Source organism: Orycteropus afer, unplaced genomic scaffold (assembly GCF_000298275.1).
Source record: "Orycteropus afer afer isolate SDZICR_OR568_19922 unplaced genomic scaffold, OryAfe1.0 scaffold00829, whole genome shotgun sequence".
Classification (NCBI taxonomy): Eukaryota; Metazoa; Chordata; class Mammalia; order Tubulidentata; family Orycteropodidae; genus Orycteropus; species Orycteropus afer.
This window is the reverse complement of record NW_006922416.1, coordinates 701,079-726,720: the sequence shown is the minus strand read 5'-3', so window position 1 is coordinate 726,720 and position 25,642 is coordinate 701,079. Positions and strand designations below refer to the sequence as shown.

Genomic DNA, 25,642 nt, shown 5'->3' with positions numbered 1-25,642 from the left:
TAAGTATTGATTTGGGTGAAGAGAAGGGCAATGTACCAAATGTGAGTGATCAATATAGTGACATTGAGGAAGAGAAAGAGAGAGGTACGTGGGAGGTACAAACAACAAAGATGAACCCTTTTGCACATATAGTACGGCGTTGTCAGTGAAGGCAAACATGGGTATACGGGTGGATAGATGGGTGGACAGGATGAACTATTAGGTATGTCTATGAAGCAGGGAGTGTACCCAAGAATAGGTTTAGGGTTGGCAGACAATTGTCCTATAAGTTTATGGGTATGATCTGAATTCCCAGGTGTATAGTAGAGCTGACAATGGGCAAGGTTGTAGTCACTGCTTGGTCACAGCCAGCTACCAAGAGGGACCGAGTAGTTCAACCTGTGGGTTCGGGACCATAGTCGCAAGGGACATCAAGCTCAACTGACATAACATACTACACAAAATATTGTTGCATCTTCTACTTTGGTGAGTAGCAACTGGTATCTTAAAAGCTTGCAAGCTGCTATCTAGATTCAATGATGGGTCTCTCCTCGTCCAGAGCAAAGAAGAATGAAGAAAACGAAATATTCATGGAAACAATTAGTCCTAGTGACTGGTACACCATCCGATCTGCAGCCTATACAACTATGAGACCAGAAGAACTAGATGGTGCCCAGTTGCTACTGTCAACCACTCAGAAGAGTATCTGTGCAGGAGATCCTGGACAGAGAGGGAGAACAATGTGGAGCAAAACTCAAAATCATTTGTGGGAGGAAAGCAGGGACCAGGTTTGCTGGTCCAATAGAGCCTTGGTGGAACCACTGAGACTATGGCCCCTAGCTGCCCTTCAAGTCTGGAACTGAATCCACACCTATGGCTTCCAGCCAAACAATAGACAGGCATATGAGGTGAACACTTACCTGAGGTAAATACACTCCTTGGAGAGAACAATCATTGAGAAAGAAGGGCTGCTTAAGCACAGGGAGACAGCTCAGGGGGCAGGAGTTCATGGAGGGATGGACGCAGGGAAGAGGTAATTATCGGGAGGAAGTAGGAGGAGAGATGTTGCATTGTGGTAAATTGCGGTCAATGTCATGAGACAAAGTGTATGTGAACTGCTGTATGGAAAGTGAATTTGTTCTGTAAATTTTCACCCAAATCACAATTAAAAAAACGAGGAGAAAAAAAAAAAAAGAATGCTTTGCTGTTGGCACTTAAGTTGTGACAGCGTACCACACCAATGTCCGATATTCCTAGAGGGGACACAGTGTCCAGGCATGCTTTCCTGAACAAGTGAACCCTGCTCTCTTGGCCATTTTCTGGGAGGATTTGTCAAGTAAAACATATTGTACAATATTTTTGTGTTTTTCTTGTGCTACAGTTTAGTGGTATTCAATTTACTACTAACATATGAAAACTCAGTTTCCTGCTTAGATTTTGTGGCTTTAGAGCTAATTTCTAATTCTATTCAAGGTGACTCTAAACAGATTTCATGCCCGGTTTTAAGTGCTTTCTCCCATTTAAGATAGTTAGATTTTTGCCTCAATACAGGTAGGTTAAATCCATCAATAGCACCCTCAGTTAAGCTGTAGATGATTCGTCATCCTCACCCTCATGGTCACGTTCAGAAGTCACCTTGTGTCCAAGGAGAGAAGCACACAGGGAAAGCCATGGCACTGATACAGCCTGTATTTCTGTAGGCCAGCTCTGACGACTCCGTCTCTCTTGGACATGACATAGCCAGGCTAGGAGAAAGCTCTGTGCTAGACTGGTCTTTGTGGCCGGCAGGAGGCCCCAAAGTCCTGGTGGGCAACTGCCTCAGCAGCCTCTCTCTCTCGCTCTGCACCCCCCAGGCTGTACTGGGAACCAGGAGGTGCTCTCCAGGCTCATCAGAGCAGAAACTCAGAAGCAGCCACTGACACTCAGTTGCGCAGGCCTAACAGGTGAGGCGCTTCCCCAGCCAGTTCCTTGAGGCTATGGCCTGTGCCCTTGCAAGGCACTTCCTTGGGAAATGGTTCCCAGTACTGCTACGAGGCAGGCAGGTCTGAGCTTGTGCAATGCAGGAAAGCCCAAGGGTCAGTGCACGCATACACAGTCCATCAGAAGTCGGAGCGGAGCAACCTTCGCAAAGCCGCCTCGCCGTCTCAGTCACTGTGCGGTCCGCCCGCCAAGGCCCCACAGGGCAGTATCCGCTTCCACGGCGTTGACTCGAGGCCCAAGATGGGGGCGGGAGCGGCTGATGAGTGACGCTGAACCACTGAGGGGTGGTCCTGCCATAAATAACATCAAGGACACAGGCCCTTCCCAGAGAGGCCAGACCCGCCTGCTGACGGCTGCGGAAAAGCTACATTCCAGATGAAAACAAGGGGAAGGGACAAGCCTGCTGACATGTTAGATTCCTATCCCATTACCTGCAGCTCACAGCCATAAAGAACCCGACACATTTTCCCTGATGCCAAGAAAAACACGCGCGGCCCCCACTTAGGCCCTGTGGGCTTACAGAGCCTGGGTCAGGGCTGCCTGCGAGAGGCCTGGAGCCTCGGGGGCATGGCCAGGCCCAGCCCGGCCCGGGGAAGGCCAGCAAGCCACGGCCACAGCCCAGCCAGCACCCACCCCCACCCCCAAGCGTGGGCAGCGATAGTAACTCAAACTGCACAAAGAAACCATTTCTGGCCTGGGCTCCATTTGGCTACTGGGAGTCAAAGGCGCACTTCATAGGCCTTCCCCGTTCCGTGCATTGTCAGGCCCTTCCCCTTTGAAGCCTCGGTGAGTGATTGAAGCATCGACTTTCTGAGGGGCAGATAGCACCAGGCCGTAATCTGACTCTAAGCTGCGGGATAAAGGTAGTTTGTTTCCTCTCAGCCCGTCTGTCAACACCTCTTCAGTAATTAGCCCTAATTATTACAAAGGGCCAGCCTCCCATTCGGTTATTAAATCAGAAATAGTATCGTGGCCGGGCATCTGTCAACGCCCCGCCTGGCGACCTTCGAGTCATTGAATTCTCTGTCAGTATCCGCCTTTGGAAGCGCCCAGGCGGGCACAGAGGCATTGGCTTCAAAGATGCGGATCCCAGAGAGGAATTCCTGGGATGCAGCTGCAGCCAGGCCCAGGGAGCAAGGGAGGGAGGGACGGAGGGAGGGCAGGCGCTGCAAATAGACCAGCAACAGTCGGGGCCCCTGAGCCTTGAGGACAGCGCTTCCCGCGCCTGCCTCCCCCAGGGAAGTGCCTGGCAGGAAGACACAGTCCAATCACATTCATTCCCACCTCCCCCGGCAGCCAAGGTAAATCTGCGTAAGGGGGTGACAAGGTACACCTCCCAGCAGCCCTTGCGCTTGGACAATAAGGCTGGGCCAGAGCCTGCTTCCAACCCATCATTTCCCAGGACTGGCAGGCGGGCTGCACCCTTGCTCTGCAGAGGCTGGTACTGAAGCTCAGAGTGGCTCCTGCCACACCCCGGGTCTAGGACTGGCTCTGGTTTGAGCAGGCACAGGGAAAACACGCAGCAGGGGCGGAGGACAGAGTCTCAGGCTGCCAGGAGCCCACGCAGCCTATCCCGTGCACAGCGTGGGCACTCCCTCATGAGTCAGGAATCAGCAAAGCGGAACTCCAGGGATGGGGCAGGCACAATAACATAGAGCCACTGCCATGCTAAAGGCCCTGGAAGCAGGGCGACTCCAGCCCGTCCGGGGCCCGAGCCTCTCGTTCTGTCCAGGGGAGAATGGTCGGCTGGCTCCGTGACTCAGAGGACGTGTGCACATCAAATGCCCTGCTCCTGCTATCGCCGGCCACGCCCGGTCCCCTCAGAGCCGAGCTGCCCTTGCACCAGATGAAGTGCCACAGACAAGAGCTTTCTTCCCGAGGTCGGTGCCTGGGCCCCCCGGGTCCTGCTCCCGAGAGCCTGCTGGGGCTCCTGGCCTGCAGGAAGCTGGAGAGTGCTCAGTCCAGCTGTGGATGTTCCCCGCATCAAGATCCGAGAGGCTGGCTCCTGAAGCGCGGTCGGAGACCTGGCGGAGGCCAGCACAGATCCCTCCCTCGCGTGGCATATGCTTGGCCCAAACCAAGCCCCTCCTCAGTGCTCTCCCACCAACGGTCTAAGTCATCGTGGCCACCAAACTGTTGTGCTGGGAGCACCCGGTGGGGTTGGGGGTGGCAGGAGTCAGACTCAGGGAGACAAAGGCACGGATCTTTTCCTTCCTCTGTTGATGTCAGGAAAGCCTCCCGGCTGGTATACAAAACACATAAGCTGCCAGCCTGCCCCACCGTCGGAAGAGCTTCCTGCAGCTGCGGGCACTGAGCTGGCACACAGGCTTGGAGCTGCACACTCCTCCCTGGGGCTGGGGGGCCGACCGCCCTTGCTGGGCCAAGAGGAAATGCCAGGGTGAGGGGCGGGCAGGGTGGCAGGCAGGGGCTCTTGATAAACAGGCGTGTTAAGCTCCAGCTGCGGACGTCTGTCGCCCCAGAAGTCTGGGTGGGGGAAGGGTAGGCAGTAGGGCAGGCCCAAGAAGCCCAGTGAGGAAACTGGAAGGAAGCCCAACTTCTTAGCCAGCATGCCTCGAGGCACTTATGGGCAGAGGTGAGCCTCTGGCCAGTGACCACAGGGGCTGTGGCCTTTCTGTTCCATATGGAAAAGTGTGCTGCTCTTCAGGAAGTGTGACCAGCTGCCCGGCCCCCCATCAGAAGAGCCCATGGCAAGTGCTAACAACAGTGCTCAAGGTGCAGGATGGGAGGGGGCAGCCCTTGAGGGCAGACCTCTGGCCTAAGAACACAGACGTGCTCATGCCTTCCCGGCAGCAAATGCCCAGGCAGTTCTTGGGAACCAGGTCTACTTGGAGAAGGAGTCCTAACCAGAAGGCCCAGACGTGGTTCCTCAGGTGGCAGAGGCCACCTGGAGTGGAAGGAGGCCCACTTCATCCTGTCTATCCACCACCAGCGATGCAGTCAGGTTTACATGCAGGTCGCCTCCGACCACCCACACTCTGTGCACCCCCATGTCTGCTGTGCACATGCTTATACATACGTGCCAAAGATGCATCTAACGCACACATCCACACAGATGTGCAATTAATGTGCCTCCAGATGCACAGGAGCTACCCAGGCAGGGCCCTGAGGGGTGTGCCCTGCTCACGATGTCTGTGAGCACACGTGCCCGAGTCTCGGCGAGCCTTCCTGACCAACCCGCGCCTCCTGGACTGCCCACCCTCCAGGCCCCCAGCATGACCGCTCACCTCCTCTGCCTGCTGCCTTTGGACCTGCCTAAAGCATCGCCCAGAACGATGCCTGGCACCTGGGGCCTCAGGCAGTGAGGAAGGCACCCCAACTCTGGGCGGCCAGCAGCACTCCAGCCAGAAACAGTGCCACTCAGCGGGCGGTGCCTGAGTTCACGACTGTCCAACAACGTGGAGTCCAGAAAGGCTGCCTCCTGCTTCCTGTACATCGCTGTGGGCGGTCCTGGTCCCGCAGGTCACTTCCCTCACTAAGAGCCCCACAGCCCCCACAGCCCACGATAAACAGCTCCACCTCTATGTGCACACAGACACCTCAACTCCCGGATGTAAGATACTGCCCTGGTGAGTCACCTCCATTAGGGCCCCTCCATGTCCTGGGCTCCTAGGTGCCCCAGCCATGCACCCACTGTCCACCTGCACTGAGTGCCAACAGCTGCAGAGGCTCGGGTGTGGCGCTGCTCAGACACAAGCCTAGAGGCCCCCTCTACTTGCCTAACGGCCTCAGCAGAGGGGAGGCAGCAAAGTGGCGCCTGGATGAGCACTCGCTGTCCACAGGCCCCCACACTGCACTGTGGGGCCAGGGCCGAAAGGGAAGGAATGCAGCTTCTGAGGGTACTCTGTAGGCTAGGGCTCTTCCCAGACCAGACCACAGCCCTCCCTTCCACACCCCTGTAGGAGACCATGTCCCCCATTTTATAGATGAGGTGGCCCTAGTTGTTCTGGAGAACTCTTCCAGGCGGCCCATTAGCCCCAGGGTCCAAGGGAGGTAAGAAGTGACCACCACAGCAGCCAGGTAGTGGGTACGGTGGGCCCCACTGTACTATACGTCTGTGTGTGTGTGCATACACATACAAGGTGAAGTGTTTTTGAAACTAGGTAAGACAATTTGAAGAAGAATGGGTGGGAGTAAGGGTGACCATTCCCTAGCGAATAATCAGGACTTACTATCAAGCCAGAGAACTGCTGGGGGATAGACCAGACTAGGGAGCAGCAACAGCACAGGTGCGATGGACTGCACCGTGGACTGGCGCACCAAGGACGGCGTTCAGCAGTGGATGCTGGGACAGTGATGTGCCCTATGGAAAAAGGTGAAATCGGATCCTCCATCAGCCAGGATATAATGGGCCAGGCTACGGAAAACAGAAGCCCCAAACTCAGTGGCTTCACCCATCAAAAATTTATTCCTCACTCATGTTACACGTCCAACACTGCAAGGTGGCCAGGGCAGGGGTGGGGGGAGCTCTGCTCTTCACAGGCCCTCTGATGATGACAACAGACCCCCCCCCCCCCGTCATCCAGGAGCAATTACAAGTGGATTCAAACAAGGAGTAAAGCACTAGAACTGTGAATATAGGGAACAAACGCTTTCTTAAATCAGAAACTGAAAGCATCCTGCTGGTAGGTGGCAGGCCCTCACCCATGGCTAAGGCTCCACACCTGACCCAGCAGCTCACTTCCTGGATGACCACGAACCATGGGGGCCGAGGGGCTGTGCACGTGTACATGCAGAGTGGAGGTTACATCTGTGTGTCAACTTGGCTGGGCCCGGGTGAGTGGCTGGGCAGCTGGATGTCGTTATTCCCCACGGTGAGATTGGTCATCAGCTCCATGGCGCAATGTGAGTGAGCAGCTGAGTAGCTGCTTTAGGGATGGGGGCTGCTTCCCGTATGTAAGCAGCAGCTTTGGGGATGGTCTCTAGCCTATGGCACGCTTGGACCCTGCACGTAACCGTGTCGTCATTCAGCAGCCTGCCATCCTCTGCCAACCTTGGGACTTTCAGTGGACTTGAATCAATAGCCTGCCGTGTGGTTTGGTAACACTGGGACTGTGCCATTTTACTTGTCAACCTTGGGTTTGTTAAAAGCCTCAGCAGCCAGTAGCTGCCTGAGTGAAGAGATGCCTCTGGCTTCAGTGGCCGGGAGCAAGAGGCAGAGCTGAAGCCCAGGGTTGAGGGGCTTTCACCCAGCCCCTAGAGCCTGGCACTTGGAACTTCTAGCCTCATGAACTCTAAGAGAATAAACTGTTTGTTCAAGCCCTCCCATGTGTGGTATATTCCTGTCGGAACCAGAACATGCAGACATATGTAGAGGCTGCTCATGACAGTACTGCCCAGAGGTGCAGAAGGGAAAAACAAGGACCCCTACCTTGGGCATCCTCCTACAGGTACCCAGGCAGCCAGGCCCTGCCTCCCTGATGCTGCCAACACTCAGCTCCATGTATAAGGGATGCTCCCTCTTTTCAAATACTGAGTGTCCCCCGGCCCAGGAGGACCAGCCACGCCCATCCTGCAAGACTCAGTGTGGCACAGTGGCTCCCCCTTTGGCCATGGTGACATAGGTCGGGACATGACCACCTGTGGCTGTGTTCTTTCCCTGCCTCTGTGATGGTGGAGGAGGAGGTCCCCTCCAATGGAGCTCTGTCCCCTTGGGTCCCTGAGGGACTGCATATAAGCAGAAAGTGTTGTCACCGGTGCCTGAGGTGCTGGGGCTTTGTGCCCCCAGCACAGCCTGCCGTATCCTGACTGGTACAAAAGAACAGCATCTCTGTTGACTTTTCCTGCTGCTGATGGGCTCTGCCTGGGCTGTGTCCACAACTTTGCCGTTACTCATGTGGGAACACCCACTGAGCAGTTACCAAAGTCTGCCTGTGCCAAGCACTGAACGGGCATTACCTCATTCGACTTTCCCAATCACCCTGTGAAACTATTTTAACAGAGCTAGGAAAGGACCTCCATAACACCAAGGACCCTCAGCTCGTCAGCAGAAGAGGTGAAATGAGATGTGACTTGAGTTCAGTCCAGGCTCCTAGCCCCGACACTGTGGGCATGTGGCAGCAAAGATTCCCGGACATGAGCCCTTGTGTACTCAGGCAGTGATCAAAATACACACTTTTCCAACTTCCATGCAGTCAAAAATGCAGTATTTTATACATGCACCAATAGGTCGACAAAGCCGTTACCACAAACCTTCAGCAATGCTGGGGATCCAAAACGTTTAAAGAGCAGATGGGTGGCACAAACAGTTTGTGTTCAACTGGTAACCAAAAAGTTGGCAGTTCAAACCCACCCAGTCCACCATGGAAAAGGCCTGGTGCTATTTCCCTAAAGACTACAGCCAGGAAAACCCTGTGAAGGGATTCTACTCAGTAACACACGGGTTTTGCCGTGAGTAGGAAGAAGACAGGACAAAGCATCAATCATTAGGTAAAAACAAATGCACCTTTATTTCCTGCAGTACTTTTATGAGCTTTTTAACGCTGAAATCTTCAATCCATCTGGAATACATGCTGACATGGAGTGAGGTCTGTGTCCAGTTTTACTGTTCTCCAGATGGCTGGCCAGTCCCAGCTCCTTTTGTTGAATTTTACTCCATTAATTTGAAACAATACCTTCAGCATGCACTCAATTCCCATCTTTATTTAACTCTATTTCAAAGTCTATTCTCCTCTGTTCATCTGTCCACACCAATGTCCAATTACCCTATTGCAGTTTTATAACGTTTTGATATTTCATATGCCTTTCTCCTCCGTACTTCCATTTATAGGATTTTCCTTGGAGAAAAGTACTTTGAAAACATTCCCACGGTGCACCCCATGTCCTACCCCAAGAAGTGAAACTCTCTGGGCATTTCCAGGGCTGATGAGGGGCAGACATGATGAGCCTCGCACCCCTCAGCCCGCCCCTGAACATGTCTACAAGCCCTGCAGACTGTGCTGCCCCCCTGCACGCCCAGGGCACCCAGCCTCTGGGGCCTCTGCCTGCGACCTGTGCTATTCGAGCGGCAAATGGTCTCTTAGGCTGGTTTCTCTAGAGAAGTAAAAGCAGTGAAGCTTGTTGTTGCTATGTGCCGTCGAGTCGCACCCGACTCATAGCAACCCCTCCTTGAGTTTCCAAGGCAGTATCACTATCCTCGGAAGGAAGGTTGGGCAATCCTACTTCCATAGTGATACTGCCTCGGAAACCCAAGGAGGGGTCGCTATGAGTCGGGGCCGACTCGACAGCAAACAACAACAACAACATCACCACTATACGGAAGTAGTTTACCCAATCTTTCTTCCGAGGAGTGGCTGGTGGGTTTGAACCGCCAGCCTTCTGGTTAGCAGTCAAGTGCCTTAGGCACTATGCTATCAGAGCTTAGGTTATGTATATAGAGAGATCTATCACAAGGAAATGGCTCACATAGTTGTAGAGCTTGGTAAGTCCCAAGTCTGTGGGTCAGACGTCAGGCTGGAGGCTTCTCCTGACTCAGGCAGCTGCAGGGGCTGACAAACTCAAGATTAGCAAGCCAGATGTCAGGCTGTTGGCTCACAGATTATGGAGGCTAATGAATCATAAGATTAGAAGGCAATATGGCAGACCACTGACTCAAGTCCAAAGAACCAGAAGTCAGATGATGATGAGCCAAATGCAGAATTCAGATCAAGGAAAAAGCAGAGCTTTGCTAGAACATCCCTACACAAGCTGCAGGCCACAGCCCTGAGGAAACTTCCTCTCAACTGACTGGCTGCTTACCACAGATCTTACCGTGGAAGTGATTATATCAGATCTCATCATGGAGGATAACTACATCATAACTACCAAACCACTGAGAATCAAGGCACGGCCAAGTTGACATACAACCTTAACCATCACATGGTCCAAAGGACCCTTCCCCAACTTACAAGGAGAACAGCCTCCTCTCTTGCCCTTTGTTTCTTCTCCCTCGAGGAATGAGAAAGCAGCTAGGTCACCACGTCTGCCAGAAGGCAACAGCAGGCCAGAGATATGCCAACATTCTGTACCACTGTATGCACTTCCTGTGTAGAAGGCCAAGCCAGAGCCTTCCCAACTTCTCCTCTATCTTTGAGGTCTACTAAATAGAGACAGGAAGGTAGCCTAGGCAAGGTAGTGGGGGGCCGACTAGGAGATGAAGAGTCATCCACTAAACAGAGCAACCCAAGCTCTATTGCCAGAGCTGTATTAACAGCTCCAACCAAAGGCCTTGGTCACTAATATGAGACCCACAGCCAGGGCAAGGAGGAAGCAGTCTGTCTCAGGCCTGCCAAAGAAAGGACCCGACCTGAGCGACAGAGGGGGCCGCACCCTGCTCTCAAGGTGCCGCAGAGCAACCCAGGCCAAAAGCACTGGGGCCAGGCCAGGACGTCAGGATTTCCCGCACTGGGTCAAAACCAAGACTGTGCACTGTTTTCTTCTGCAGGTTGGTTGTTTTGCTGTTATTTGGCTTCCTAAAAACAGCTTCCCACCTACTTCCAAGATGTGCAAGTTCTACTTGCCAGACATCTATGTCCTGAACTAACTCATACATAAAACCATCTGAACCCAGAGCCTTTTTGAGTTCCCAACAACTTTTCTTAATTAACAGGTGTTTGCTTAACATTTTCCCCAAAATAATTCGCTTTATTTCCAGTTCAAGTTTCCCTCAGTGTTTCTTCCTAAGGTTTTCTCAAGGTTCTTCAAGGTTTTCTCGTAGTTTTCCCAATTCCAAAATTCAAAGTTTGAAATTCTTGCCCCGTTGCCTCTTGGGGTAGGCACCTTGCATATGGGGCCGGATGCAACCCCATCCTGTGTTAAACTTGGCCTGAGGGAGCCTCCATGCTCAGCTCTCATTACTAGAAACCCATCTTGTACAGAACAGGTCTGTCTTCATTCCAATCCTCTGGGCTCTGGGCCTCACAGCACAAGTCTGCTGCCTGCTCCTCGCCTTCCCTCCAGCTCTCACAAATCAGCTTGAAAGGCCACCCTCTACCTGCCAAGTTTCCCTCTCCCACCTATTTAGGCCTAACTCCTTCAAGCAGACTTCTCAGTCCTCCAAGTCCCCACTGGAAACAATCCTGACGGGAAGCTTGCGGCTGGGGCGTCTGCTCCTGACCGAACGGCACAACGCCCCCACTGATGGACAACCACACCAGACTCCACTGCCTACTCAACACACATTTAATGAGCGCCAACTGCGTACCAACAGCACAAAGACAGAGTCCTGCCTTAGAGGCTCACAGTCTACCAGGCAGATACAAGTATTTGTTATTAGGGCTTTAAGTGCTGAATCAGCAATGTTCAAGGGTCTACAGGTGAAGACAAAAAACTCAAAAACTAAACTCACTGCTGTAGAGTTGGATCTGACTCATAGCGACCCCTCCTTGGGTTTCCGAGGTAGTACCACTGTGGAAGTAGATTGCCCAACCTTCCTTCCGAGGAGTGGAAGACAGGGACCACTGAATAGTAGAGAGTGGGGAGGCAGCATGGCATCACGTGCAAAGGCACCAATATGTGAAAAACCAAACCAACTCTGCAAGAAAGCCAGCTGTGGCTCAACTGCGAAGTACACAGAAGGGGAAGCTGCGTGGAGTGAGCCTGGCAAGGGGGTCTGCATCCCACCGCCCTGCATCCACGTCTCCCGACTGGCCTGCACTGCTGATAATGCCCAGCGACTCATCTTTCTTGGCCAAGGTACCATCCCACTCATATCAAAGGATCAAAGTGGTGTTTCCTTCAGTCTTCCTTAAATTCCAGCTGAGTGGACAGCGATCAAAGGGAGCAGAAACAGGAGGGTAGATCTAAACAAGGCAGGCAGGGCAGCCCCAGGCCTGTGCCCACAATGCTGATAAACACCAAGAGGGGTCCAGTTTGCAGGGCTGGGGATGGTCCAAACACCTGATGGGGACTGATCTGAAGAACGCCTCTGACTAGAGGGAAGAGCCTGGGTGAGGTGTGTGTCTAAGAATCTAATGGAGGCAGTCCCTTGGGCTGCTGGGTGAAGTGAAGGACAGGGCACAAGTCAACACTCTGATGCTGGGAGAATCGAGGGATGTTTATGCTCAGACAGGGCAGAGCCCCAAACAACTGTGACTCCTCACCCAGGGCCAGCACTGCCAGGGCTCCTCTGAGATATCTGGAGTTACATGGTGATGTCGCTCTGTCCCGACTGAGGGCCACGGGGCTTCTGGCTAAGCAGGCCACTTGCTCGTGAGACTGCGGCTGCCTGGGCCGTGTTCAGTGGCCAGGGCTGCCAGCCTGGGAGCAGGAGCTAAAGATGGCTCTCCCGGGGGCCCCAGAACATCCACTAACTGCTGCAGGGGACCTCAGGGGGCCTCCTGGTTTCCCGTTTTCAGAACCCTCTTCTGCCTTCTAGGGCGCTGGACCCCCTGGACAAGCTAGATCTGGGCTCTGGATTCTGCAGGCCGGGGGGCACCTCCTCTAGCTGGGAGGTGGGCCCCCCAGGAAGAGGATCAGTGCCACCTGCAGAATTGGACAAGGCCGGGCACTCCTTGGGCCTAGGGCTGCTTTCCTTGGCCAGGTGCTGCGCACATGGAACATTTCTGATGTTGAGTTACAACTAGACGCAGTGGGGGTGGCCAGAGCAGCCGAGACAGGCCCAGGAGGAGCACCCATGTTGAGAGCTTGGGCTTCCAAGAACTGAGCTAAGTACTGCCTTACCACAAACAGCCGTGGGGCCACTAGTGGCTGGCGCACAGCTGGGGTAGGGGTAGGGGTAGGGGCAGGGGCCAGGGCACTACAGCATGATACTCAGCAAGACGTGTGTGGGTCTAGCATAATGTCCTCAAGATACTGGCAGAAGAACTCGTCATCGTCAGACAATGGCAGATCTCCTGGGAGGTGGGGGCGGCCCACGCCCAGCTTCTCAGGTGCCCATCTCTCAGGTGCAGCTGAGGATATGTTATCCTGGTAGCGTCTGAAGTGGAAAGATGTGTAATTGCCCAGCTGGGCCAGGTGATCCAGCAGCCACAGGTAGCTATTAAAGGTGCCCAGCTCAGAGCCTGGCATCCAGTAAGAAGTCCACCCTGGAGGGGTAAGAGGATGGGCACGTGTGCAGCTGCAGGCCCCTCTCTGCCAGTTCACCAGTGGGGGCGCTGCTTGCCGTGTTCCACAGCCGTGTGCGCGTGCATGTGCACACGCGCGCGCACACACAGGCTCCCTATGGCAGGGCTGCTAAATCCAGAGATCCATGTGACCCCAGTAGAGGGCTCAGTCCACTAGCTGCCAAGGGCGTGTGTTGGCATAACTGGCTGCTACCTGAGCGGGACTCCAAAGGCCCTGTTGACAGTGCTGGCCACAAGGCATGCTGGGAGCTGGCTGAGCTGCCACATCCACTGTAAGGAGGGGGAGAAGGGAGAGAGAGACTGCGGCACACAAGGGGAGGGCAGGGACAGAAGCCGCGACACAGGATGGGACGGGATAAAGACTGGCTGAACAGGGGTGCGGCTGGCCCCGGCTGCTCCAGGCAAGTGATGAGGACCAGGGTGCTGACAGCTGCGGCCTCGGGAGAGCTGAGCAGAGCTGATGGGACTGTCAGATGCAGGCCATCATCCAAGGCAATCTGTCCAAAAACAAGGCGGGGAAGAACGGGAACAAGGCCCAGTCATCCCCTCAGGGCCGGCAGGAGGAGGCGACAAGCAGGCAAGCCCCTAGCAGGAAAGAACTGAGTGGGCCTGCCCTGGGAGGGTGGGAAAGGCAGGCAAACACTGCCTGTGATGGTGTAAGGGCGCGGGGATAGCAGAGGCTGTCAATCCCAGGAGAAGGAAAGGGCAGGACTGGTGCCCCTGCGCTCCCTTGAAATCTCCAGGCTGGGCTGTCACGGAGTCTCAAGTCTATCCCAACCCAACCCACTCCAAGTCACTGCCATCGAGTCAATTCCAACTCACAGTGACCCTACAGGGTGGAGCAGAACTGACCCATGGGGTTTCCAAGGCTGTAAACGTTTATGGAAGTAGACTGCCTCACCTTTCTGTCGTGGAGCAGCTGGCGGGTTTGAACCACCAACCTTTTGGTTATGAGCCAGACACTTTAACCACTGCACCATCCAAGTTCCTATTCCAACTCGCAGTGACCTCATCACGGAGAACTACCCACAGGGTTTCCTAGCCTACGGCCTCTATGACAGCAGACCCCCAGGTCTTTTCCCTCGCAGAGCCACTAGTGCGTTTTGGTTACCAGCCAAGCATTTAACAGTTACACTGCCAAGTCTCCTTAAGGAGATGGGTAAAAGCAACGGTACACTGAGGATTCAACTTGTGCCCAACACCGATGCCACTCTGATGAGGCTGGTGCTGTGAGCCCCACTGTACACACTCAGAAACGGGGTGGCGAAGTAACTCATCTGCGGCCACAGCCAGGAGGTAGCAGAGCAGCTGATCCGGAAACCACATGCTTAGTCACTACACGTCATGCAAAGTTATAAACCACGCTTCACAGTCGCCTGAGAAGTGGACTCCCAGGCTCCCCAGACACCGCAACCTCGTTAAGTACACAGACCATGTAAGATTCTTTTACCTCTCAGCTCCTCTTTCCAAGCACTAGCCACACAGCAAGAGTTAACTGTTTCCGAGACAGAAGGGAGTCCACAGTTCCTGCGGCCCTTCTCCCCATCACCCCTCCTCCAATGCTCTGCCGACTCCCCTCTGCTCACTGCAGTCCACCTGCAGGCAATGCCACTGCCACTCCCCCCCCAGCATCATCTTCCTCCCCTCCCCAGCCCAGTAAACAGACCCGCATCCAGTCCCCAAACCCCATCCCCTGTGCACAAACCCGGGATCACACCAGCTGCACTTTCTCTCACCCCTCCAGTGTCACTCACGCAAAAGGCCTTGGAGAGCCCTCCTCGAGGCACCAGACCTACCTTTCCTTCTCCATGTGCTAGTCACCAACCTGAGCAGCCCCAAGAAACCCAGACTGGGCAAGGGGACTACAGTGCTCTTCCAGTGAGCCCTCCTCCCGGGCTCTTACACTGCCCAGCCTGGCTGTAGCCAGCCCCCCAACCTTGCTGCCAAGCCAGTGCACTCGTGACCTCCACAGAACGCTCTGCTTCACCCCTGCGTGTGCGATTGTTCCCACAGTGTGTGCACACATGGCCCAGTGGTCCTCCGGCTGGCACCCAGGAGCAGCATGGCCTGCACACGCCTCCATGCAGTTTCCTGTGCGCCCATCTACTCCCATCAGAGGGAGTTCCCCAGAGAGGCAGTTCCCTGGGTCTTCCCACCCAGCACCTCACAGAGGGACCTGCAGAACTGGAAGCACTCCCGCCACCCAATCCCCTGACTCTCAGGTGCATGCCCCACTCTGGGGGTCTTACACCACAAATCCCCACTCCCATGACCCTAACTTCCCACCCCACCGCAAGAAAAGAATATACCAGGGCCTGCAGCCCCCCCCCCCCCCCCCCCCGCAGAGCAGCAAGTGAGTAGATGTACTGGAATCTCGTCCCTTAGCCAGCCCTAAAAGCAGTGACCCCAAATCCAAGCCTCACCTGGAGGTCAGGCGGTCTACCCAGGTCTCCGCCCTCCCTTCCTCCCAGTCCCGACCTCCCTCCGTTCGCACCGCAGCTGTCAGCCTGTCCACCCACCATCAGGCTTGTGTGCCCCCTGCAGCCTCGGAAAGAAGGCTTCCCTGCACCAGCCAGCCCCGACTCCGCCTAGGCCTTCCTAATGCAGGCCCTGCAGCTTCCCTCGCCGGGCAGACTGCTGGTCTCTCCCGCTGCTCTCGCCACCCTGCCTGGCACTGGGATTTTCTGCCCTTCTCCTGGATTAGACAGCGCTCTACTAAAGGAACCGCGGCGCAGGCGTGTTTGTCTCCGCAAAGACAAGACAGTGCCTGGGATACCGGCGCGTTCTCCGCTCGGAGAAGACCCAGGAGTCCCGGGAGTGAAAGGGCTTCCCCAAAGCCGCGCAGGAAGTTGAGGGCACACCGCTGCAGCTCAGGCAACCGCCATGCAGGAAACCTCGGGGATACGCGCTCACAAGCCTCACCGCACCAAGCTGCCCACCTACCTGCAGCCACCCAAGGCACCGCGACGAGGGGCCACGGGACTGCAGCCCGAGACCGTGAGCACGGGCCTCCCTCCGAAGGCAAGTCCACCCGCCACCTAGAAAATGGAGAACAAGATCGGCCAATGTGAGGCGGGGCGGAGGCATGACCTCCCGAAACAGGGGGACCGGCCGGAAAATGTCTCCAGACGCTCTCCAAGCCCACGACGCGGGCCCAGAAACTGAGAACTGCCGGTCGGCAGAGTACCAGGGATCAGGCCCAGGGCTCCGAGTGACCCTTCTACGGACCGGGGTAGAGAGGAGCGATCCTGGGTCTACTATGGGGCTTTCTTCTCCGCCTGCCGCCACACCCCCGCCGCCCTACTGACCCTCCGACTGCAGCCCGCAACACCAGCTCCGAGCAGCGAAACGCTCACTTGCCGACAACCTCGTGCAGCCAAACCCCCTGCGTGCGCGCGGCCGCCCCTACGTCCCCGCGCTAGCTCCCGGCACGCCCCACGCCAGCCTCCCATCCAGGTCGCGCGCTCGCGTGCTTCCGCAGCGGCGCCTGCGCAGTACGCAGTGGGTCCCACAGTACTGCCGGATTCTGCCTGCGCGGCAGCAAGGCGTGGAGGGTGATGGGAGCGCGCGCCTAGCCGGCACCGCGCCTGAAGCCATGGGAACAGCCGGACCGCGGGCGCAGGCGCAGAAGTCCCAGGTCCAGGACCGCCCCTCGCCCTGATTCGAGAGGTGGGCAGTGAGAGGGGCGGGTACGCACTGGGTCTGCGGAATTAAGCGATGGCGGAAGAGCTGTGGTCCACCCATCCACTGCCGAGATGGAGGGGGCGATGCTATCTCGGCCCGCTATTGCTGCCCTTGAGTCATCTGGGCACTGAAGATTGTGGGAGTTGGGATGGAGAGAGGCGCTGGGCCAAGCATAGGACTTCTGAGGCCATCAAGGAGGATTTGGGCATAGAGGGTCTACGGGGGCTGGAACCTGCTGAGCATGTATTTCTCATTAGCGTATCTTGGATCATTAGCGTATCTAGGGAGCTCTGGTGCCCTAGTGCCTAAGGCATTTGACTGCTACTCCGTAGAGATACCAAAAAGGAAACCCACTTCCCTGGAGTGGGATCCGACTCATAGCGACCCTCCAAGGCGGTGTCACTACGTAAGCAGATTGCGCAACCTTCTTTCCCAGGAGTGGCTGGTGGGTATGAACGTCCAGCCTTATGGTTAGCAGTCAAATGCCTTAGGCATGGGGTCACTATGAGTTGGAGCCTACTCCAGGGCAGTGAGTTTGGTTTGTTTGGTTTAGTGAATCTTGGATGGGATGTCAGCAGTCTCTCTCACCACCCAATTACGACTGCTAGAAACCTATTGAGTCTTCATACCAGACTGAAGGCAAAGGAGGCTGGTTCTGCATGTCTCCAGCCCAGGAGTAGAGGGCAGGGCCCAGCTGGCCACAAGGACTCTCCTGCATACCTAGGGGCTGGCGGGCCCAGAGCTGTGGAGGGGTGGCTGGTGAGCAGCCTGTAGGTTTTCTCATCGTGGGTGGGTTGGTGCTGTGCTCAACCTGGAGAGGCTGAACCCAGTGAGGACAATAAGGGCAGGCTGCCAAGGCCTCCCCATAGGGCTGCGCCTAGCCCAGGCCTGCCACCCGGGAGCAGCATGCCCAGTCAGCATCCGGCTCTGGAAAAGGGAGTATAGGATCCCCATGCCTCCAAGGCGTCTGGACAAGAGGTGGGAGAGGGTGCTAGCCCCTCACAAGGGAAAAGGTGACCAGCCCCCAGTCCAGGGCCTCATGCCCCATGAGTTGAGGGCCTGGATGCAGGCCAGAAGCCACTGGGGTCATGGGCAGCAGAATTCACTGGCAAATGGCGCTTCTCAAGGCAAACAAACAGAACAGCAGCTCCCTTTCTGCCCTGGTCTGGTGACTCCTTTCATGAAACGGTCTCTGAAATGTTATCTTCATTTACACCAAACTCGCTCGCTTTGATCCTTGAAACAAGAATCAAAGATCACATTGTACCTTCACTGGGTCTATAGGGCTTCCAGCTACCTGGGCCAAAAATAATAAAAGTGGCACCCAGCCAGGAAACACCTCCTTGGAGTGTGAATGAAATTTGGATTTTTCGGTTGTATCTTTCCTAATTGACCTGATAATTTAAACTTCCTCCGTCAAAGGAGAGGGGGGTTCCTAAGAATTTGTCTTACCTCAGGCACTAGATAGCTCAGACCAACGGTGTGAGTGTGGGGGGCATCACCAGAGAGCCAGCAGGAGTTGTACAGAAGACTAATCCAAGTGGGCCAGCCCATCACAAAAGGACTTTTTTGGTCCAAAATGTGTTTTTTTCTTTTTTTTTTTTTTTCTCTCTCTCTCTCTATTGTGTTTTTAAAACACATAATTTTAGCTTTTCTGTGGGCTGGATCCTTAACAGTGGCCACCGTTGCCTTTTCACCCATACAGTGGGATGAACTAACTTTGCACATGACAAGGTTCTCTTTTGATGAGGAGGCAGAAATCAGCCCATTTCACAGATGAAGAAATAGCTTCAAGAAGGCTGAGACTTGCTGAGGAATGGCAGGCTTGAGAGACCCTACTCAGCCCATAGTCCCTTCTTAGGAAGTGCCCCAACTGGTAGGGTGCAGGATATGAGTGTTTGAACTTAGCAGGTCAGAAAAAGTGGCCAGGCAGAGGACGCTGCAGCCAGACAGTGGCTCTGAGAGGTTTAGGATTGGTGTCAGCCCCCAGAAATGGGATCAGCAAGTGAACAGGGACATTCCCCAGGAGAGGGGACACCAGCTGCCTGAAGACTGTCAGCCTCTTGAGCCTGCCTGTGCTCTTTGCACTTGGACCTGCGAGTATCAGGGTCTCTTGTTCAGGCACCCACTTATCACCCTACCAGAAATTGCCCTAAAAATGCAGAGCTGAATCCTTTGGCCCCTTCTCGGGGGCCTCAGTGTCTTTATCCAGAAAGGGGTCTCTTTCCTCTCCTGCCCCCAATGACTTTCCTGCCCTACCAGGAAGAACATGGACATCTCAGAGCCCCTTACAACTTCGTTGGGGGACTGGGCACCAGAGCCTGGTACTCTGGTTTTCCTTAGAAACCAGTATTGTCATTGTGGGTTTCTTTTCATTCTTTTTTTTTTTTCTAATTGAGGTAAGATTTACATAAAAAGAAATGCATACCTCTTCATAGTACAGTTTCACCACACACAATTAGGCTGAAGAACAGTCCATTATCCTGAAAGTGGCCTCATGCCCCCTCCCAGCCCGTTCCTCACAGGCAAACACTGCTCTGACTTCTACCCCATGGCTTTATCTTGCCCCTTCTGAAACATCTTCTAAATGGAATCTTGCAATATGGACTTGTGGTGGTTAAGTTTGTGTGTCAACTTGGTTGGGCCTGGTTGAGTGGCTGGGCAGCTGAATGTAGCTATTCCCCATGGTGACATTAGTAACTAACTCCACGGTGGAATCTATTGGAGCAGCTGAGTAGCTGCTTTGGGTTCGTGGCCTGTTTCCCATATACAAGAAACAGCTTTGGGAATGGTCTCTAGCTTATGGCACACTTGAACCCTGCATGTAGCTGTGTCGTTCAGCAGTCTGCCACGCTCTGCCGGTCCTGGGATTTTCAATGGACTTGAATGAATGGCCTCTCATGTTGTATGGTAATATTGGGACCATGCCATTTTATTTGTCAGCCTTGGGCTTCTTAGCCTTAGCAGCCAGTAGCTGCCTGAGTGAAGAGATGCCTCCAGCTGCAGTGGGCCAGGAGCAAGAGGCAGAGCTGAAGCCCAAGGTCGAGGGGCTTTCACATAGCCCCTAGAGTCTGGTACTTTAAACTTAGACTTCTAGCCTCCCGACTGTAAGAATAAACTGTTTGTTCAAGCCATTCCATTTGTGGTGTATTTCTAGGTAACCAAAACAGGACTCTCTTTTGTGTCTGGCCTCTTAGGGTCACTATGGTTGCCAGATTCATCTGGGGCACAGCTGCATGTATCTTTTTTTTTATTATTTTTTAATTGCTGTGTACTATGCCATTGCTTGACTACATAGTTTATCTGTTGTCTTGCTGATGGCATTTGAGTGGTTTCTAGTTCGGGGCTAGTATGTATAAAGCTGTTATGTACATTGCTGAACAACTGCTTTTTGTGGATGGAAGTTTTTACTTCTTTGGGATAAATATCTAGGAGTGGACTTGCTAGGTCATAGGGTAGGTGCATATTTAAGTTTATAAGAAACTGCCAAGAGTTTTTCAAAGTACTTGGAAAGTTGACATTTTCTCCAGCAATGTATAAGGGTTCCACTTGCTCCTCACCAACACTTGTCATTGTCAATTTTTTCACTTTAATCACTCTAGAAGGTATGGAGGTGCTTTAGTGGCATAGTGCCTAAGGTATTTTTGACTGCTAACCAGAAGGCTGGTGGTTCAAACCCACGAGCCACTCCTCAGAAGGAAGGTTGGGCAATCTACTTCCATAGAGATACCGCCTCGGAAACCCAAGGAGGGGTCATTATGAGTCAGATCCAGCTCCAAGGCAGTGCGTTTGCGTTAGAAGGTATGGAGTGGTATCTCACTGTGGTTTGAATTTACATTTCCCTGATGAGGAATGATGTTGAGCATCTTTTCATATGCTTGACACTTCTTTGGGGAAGCACCTGTTCAAATATTTGTGCATGTTTTTATTATCCTTTGTTAATTTGTAAGAATTTTTGTACACACACAACTCTTAGTCAGATGTTATATGTATTGCAGATACTTTCTCCCAGCCTATTCATTTTCTTGCTGATGTCTTTTGAAGGGCAGCAGTTAAAGATTTTGATGGCTAGTGCTTCTTGCACTCTAAGAAATCTACCTGCAAGTCGTGAAGATTTTTTTCCTATGTTTACTTCTAGAAGTTCTATCATTTCAGCTGATGAATTGGAATTAACTTTTGTGCATGATGAAAGTTATATGTTATGTTGTTGTGCGCTGTCAATTCTGACTCTTAGAGCCCCTACATGACGGAGTAGACCTGCCCCATGGATTTCCTAGGCTGTAATCTTTATGGGAGTAGGTTGCCAGGTCCTTTGTCCCACAGAGTGGCTGGTGGGTTCAAATCACCCATCTTTTCATTAGCAGCCAAGCACTTAGCCAATGTGCCACCAGAACTCCTTACTGGAGTTACAGACTGAAGTTTATTTTTCTCCATATGAACAACCCATTGTTCTAACACTATTGCTAAAAACACTCTCTTCGCCATTGAATTACCTTGACTCTTCTGTTAAATCCAGTTTCCATACATGTGGTTCTCTTCTGGACCCTTGATTCTGTCTCACCGATCTTTGCCCTTCGTCCAAGAACATGCTGTATTAACTATTGTGGCATCATAGTAAGGGTTGAAATCAAGTCCTCCAACTTTGATTTCATTTTTCCAAATTGTTTTGGCTATTCTAGTTCATTGCCTTGCAAGTTTCACAATCAGTTTGTTCATTTTGAATGTGATTTTTAACTAGGATTATATTGCATCTATAGATAAATTTGGGCACAATGAACAACTTAACAAAATTAAGTATTCCATCCATGAACAGGTTATATCTTTACATTTATTTATGTCTTTGTCAATGTCTTTCAGGAATTTTTAGTTTTCGGTTCATAGTTTCATGCATTTTGTTAAATCCATCCATAAGCATTTTGTTTTTTGATGCTACTATAAATAGATTTTTGTTAAAATTTCATTTTCCAATTGGTCATTTCTCATGTATAAAAACAGAATTGTATTATGAACACTTGCTAAATTAACTTATTTGTACATCTATATATAACTTAAAGTGGAGGGTCAGAGAAAGAGGGGAAGGCCTTCAACGAGACGGGTTCACACAGTGGCTGCTACGATGGGTATAGCAAGGATTGTTGGCTGGCACAGGACTGGGCAGTGTTTGTTCTGTTATACACACAGTCACTATGAGTTGGAGCCAATCTGACAGCCCCTAACAACCACATATACTGTGGGTATGTATACATACATATATGTATGTTATCTATCTATCTACCTACCTACCTACCTATTTTTTGTCTTACTGCAGTGGCTAGGTCTTCAGTTACAAAGTTCAATAGATGTGATAGTAAGTCAAGGGCATCCTTGACTTACTCTTAGGAGGAAAGTGTTTGGTCTTTCACCATTAGGTATGATGTTAACTGTAGCTGCTTTTTATAGGTGCCTTTGTAGCTGGTTGAGGGGGTTTCCTTCTGGTTTGCTGAGAGGTTTTTTTTTTTTTTTTTTTTTCCCCCCCCACAAATGAATGTTGAATTTATCCAAATGTTTTCTTCTCTACCTATTGATACGATCATCATATTTTTCTCTTTCGTTCTCTTAAAGTGATGATTACATTGATTAAATGTTGAATGTTAAAACCCCTTGCATTTCTGGGATAAATCCCACATGGTCTTATAAATTATTCTTTGTATGTATTTCTGGCTCAACTCACTAATACCTTGTTAAAGACTTTTGTATCTATGTTCTCGAGGGATATTTGTTTGTAATTTTCTTTTCTTGTAATGACTGTCTGTTTTGTATATCATAAAATGCTGGCCTCATAAAATGAGTTGAGAAGTATTTCTTCCTCCTGTTTCCTGAAATAATTGGTATAAGATTATTATTTCTTCCTTAAATTCTTGATTAAAATAATCAGTGACACTATATGGGCCTGGAATTGTCTTTATTGGATGGTGTCTTGCGTATGTTTTCAGAATTTTTTAAAAAAGGAATTTGTTCATTTAAATTGTCTAATTTATTAAACTAAATATGTTCATAACATTACCTTATTATCCTTTTAATGCCTAGGGGCTCTGTAACAAAGTCTCTTTTGTCATCTCTGATATTGGTAATTGTACTGATTTTTTTTTCCCCAAAATAACCAACATTTTATTTCAATGATATTCTCCACTATCTGTGCAGTGCAATAAATTACTTGGCATGGCTTTTCTAGCCATAGTCTTTGTAACTCCCACCAGATTACTGGGTGGGACCATATGTCAACTTGGCTGGGCCTGGTTGAGAGGCTGGGAACCAGGTGGTAGTTATTCCCCATGAAGAAACGGGCAACCAGCTCCACGGTGGAATCCACTGGAGCAGCTGAGTGGCTGCTTTAGGGATGGGGTCCGCTTCCTGTATGTAAGCAGCAGCTTTGGGAATGGTCTCTAGCCTATGGCACACTTGAACCTTGCATGTAGCCAAGTCATTGTTTGGCAGCCTGCCATGCTCTGCTGATCTTAGGACTGTCAATGGACTTGAATCAATGGCCTGCTGCGTGGTTTGGTAACATCGGGACTGTGCCTTTTCACTTGTCGACCTTGGGTTTGGCAGCCTTAGCAGCCAGCAGATGCCTGAGTCAAGAAAGCCTCCAGGAGGTAACTATGGGGAGGAAGTGGGAGGGGAGCTGTTGCATTGTAAATTTTGGCCAATGACATGAGACAAAGTATATGTGAACTGCTGTATGAAAAGTGAATTTACTCTGTAAATCTTCACCCAAATCAAAATAAAATTAAAAAAAAAAAAAAAAAATAGAAAGCCTCCAGCTCCAGTGGGCCAGGAGCCAGAGGCAGAGCTGAAGCCCAAGTCAAGGGGCTTTCACCCAGCCCCTAGAGCCCAGCACTTTGAACTTGGACTTCTAGCCTCCAAAACCGTAAGAAAACAAATTCCTGTTTGTTAAAGCCATTCCATTTGTGGCATCTTTGGTCATAGCAGCACTGGGAGCCAAAATACATGCAAACAAGGTGTGTAGAACTCTGATATTGTGATTGGTTAGTTTTTTCACTCTGCCAGGTTTCAAATGAGCCCTCCTAGATGCAGAAGGGGGAATCGCACTGCCATCAAGAGAGAAGAGCTGCAGGTGAAGTGGAGTGTGTCCTTGGAGCCAAGATCCCCGCACTGGACCTCCTTGGCAAAGATGCGTGGCAGAGAGAGACACCCCAGCAGAGAGATGGTCGCAGTGGAACCAAGAGGCATGAGACAAGAGCAGTGGGCTTACCTGGCCCAAAGAACGAGAAAGCTGAGTGCCCTTGGCCAGGAGGCTTGCTGACAGAGTGGAGTGCACCTAGGTGTACCTGTCAGCAGAGCTAAAAGAGCTTTGTAACACTTGCCCAAGCAGGGCAGAGGCCAGGCCTAGAGGCCAAGGGCCAGAGAGGTGTGCCTGAGGGCATAGCAGAGGGGAGACTGTCCTGACCGAAAAATTGTGTTCTAAGCATGTTCTGGAACCTGAATTGTAGCCTGTTAAAACCAAACCAAACCAAACTCACTGCTGTCAAGTCGATTCCAACTCCTAGCGATCCCTCCTTGGGTTTCCTAGGCAGTATCTCTACAGAAGTAGATTGCCCAGTCTTCCTTCCAGGGAGTGGCTGGTGGGTTTAAACTGCCAGCCTTCTGGTTAGCAGTCAAATGCCTTAGGCCTGTTACTTCCCTAATAAACCCCATAATCATGAGTATTGTCTGTGAGTTGTGTGTGGCCATTGCAATGAATTATTGAACCCAGCAGAGAAGTAGTCAGTGCTGTGGGAGGGATGGTTGGTGTCAGAATTGGTAAAAGGCTGGAGGTGGTGGCATGTCTGGCCTCATAGAAATAAGCCTTGGGCTGCTGATGGTGATTCTGTCTTCCTCTTGTGAAGTTACAGGAGGTCAGAAGATGCCACCTCCATGCCCTTTTTCCAATCTGTTTTCTATTTTATTTCAACTCTTTTAAAAAGTCTGACTTATGTATTTTAGGGCTCTTTCACTGGGTCCATAGATATTTATAATGGTCATATCTTCATATTCAATTGATCCTTTAATCATTATATAATGTCCTTCCTTGTCACATATGGTGGTTTTTCTCTTAAAGTCAATTTGATCAGAAATTAGTATTGCCACTCCTGCTCTTTTACAGTTGCCATTTGCTTGATGTATCTTTTTCCAACCTTTGATTTTTAGTCTATTTTTGTCTTAGTCTCTAAGGTGTGTCTCTTGTAGACAGCATATTGATGGGTTTTATTTTTTTATCCAATCTGCAACTCTCTGTCTCTTGAGCAGTGCATTTAATCCACTAACATTCAATGTAATTATTGACAAGTATGAATTGGTGCTGTCATTTTGTTTTTTTCCTGCTGTCCTGGTTTCTCTGTTCCATATTATTTCCTGTGCTGAGCTCATTATGTTTATGAATCATGTTATCATTTCCTTTGTTGCTGTTGTTTTAGTATTTGCTGAATATTTGTGATTGTCTTCTTTTTTATTGGAATGTGAAGGTTTATCATTTTTCTTTGAGGTTACCCTGTAATTTATAATTTTCTCCCTGAGATTAGAACAGGCCACTCTATTTTGCAACTCTCTTGACTTCCTCACCATTTAGAAGTTCTGTAACTACACAGTATTTTCCCTCTTTTTGGTTTGTAGTTGTCCTCACTTGCCATTTGATGTCTCTGGTTCCCTGTTTACAATCTTGTAGGCTTATTTTATTTTGGATATGTCCATAGCTGTGATTTCTGGGTTATGTCTTCTTGTGTATTTATGGTTCGTTGTTATTTACTGTTTTTGGTTCTCTGTTCAAAGGGAGTCTCTTTCAAGCTTTTATGTATACCATCTCATTGCCTTCTTGCTTGCATGGTTTCTGCTGAGAAATCAGAGCTTATTCTTACTGATTGTCCTTTGTAAGTAACTTTTTG

General features: G+C 51.4%; 1 protein-coding gene across 1 annotated transcript; it reads right to left on the bottom strand.

The window, feature by feature from the left end:
- Nucleotides 1–12,281: 12,281 nt before the first annotated feature.
- Nucleotides 12,282–14,850, bottom strand: RTL10 (retrotransposon Gag like 10). The gene is given in 8 exon segments (XM_007957970.1): nt 12,282–12,315; nt 12,317–12,373; nt 12,542–12,690; nt 12,693–12,734; nt 12,736–12,987; nt 12,989–13,047; nt 13,234–13,310; nt 14,837–14,850. Coding segments are annotated over 8 exon segments (684 nt in total).
- Between the last annotated feature and the right edge of the window lie 10,792 nt (nt 14,851–25,642).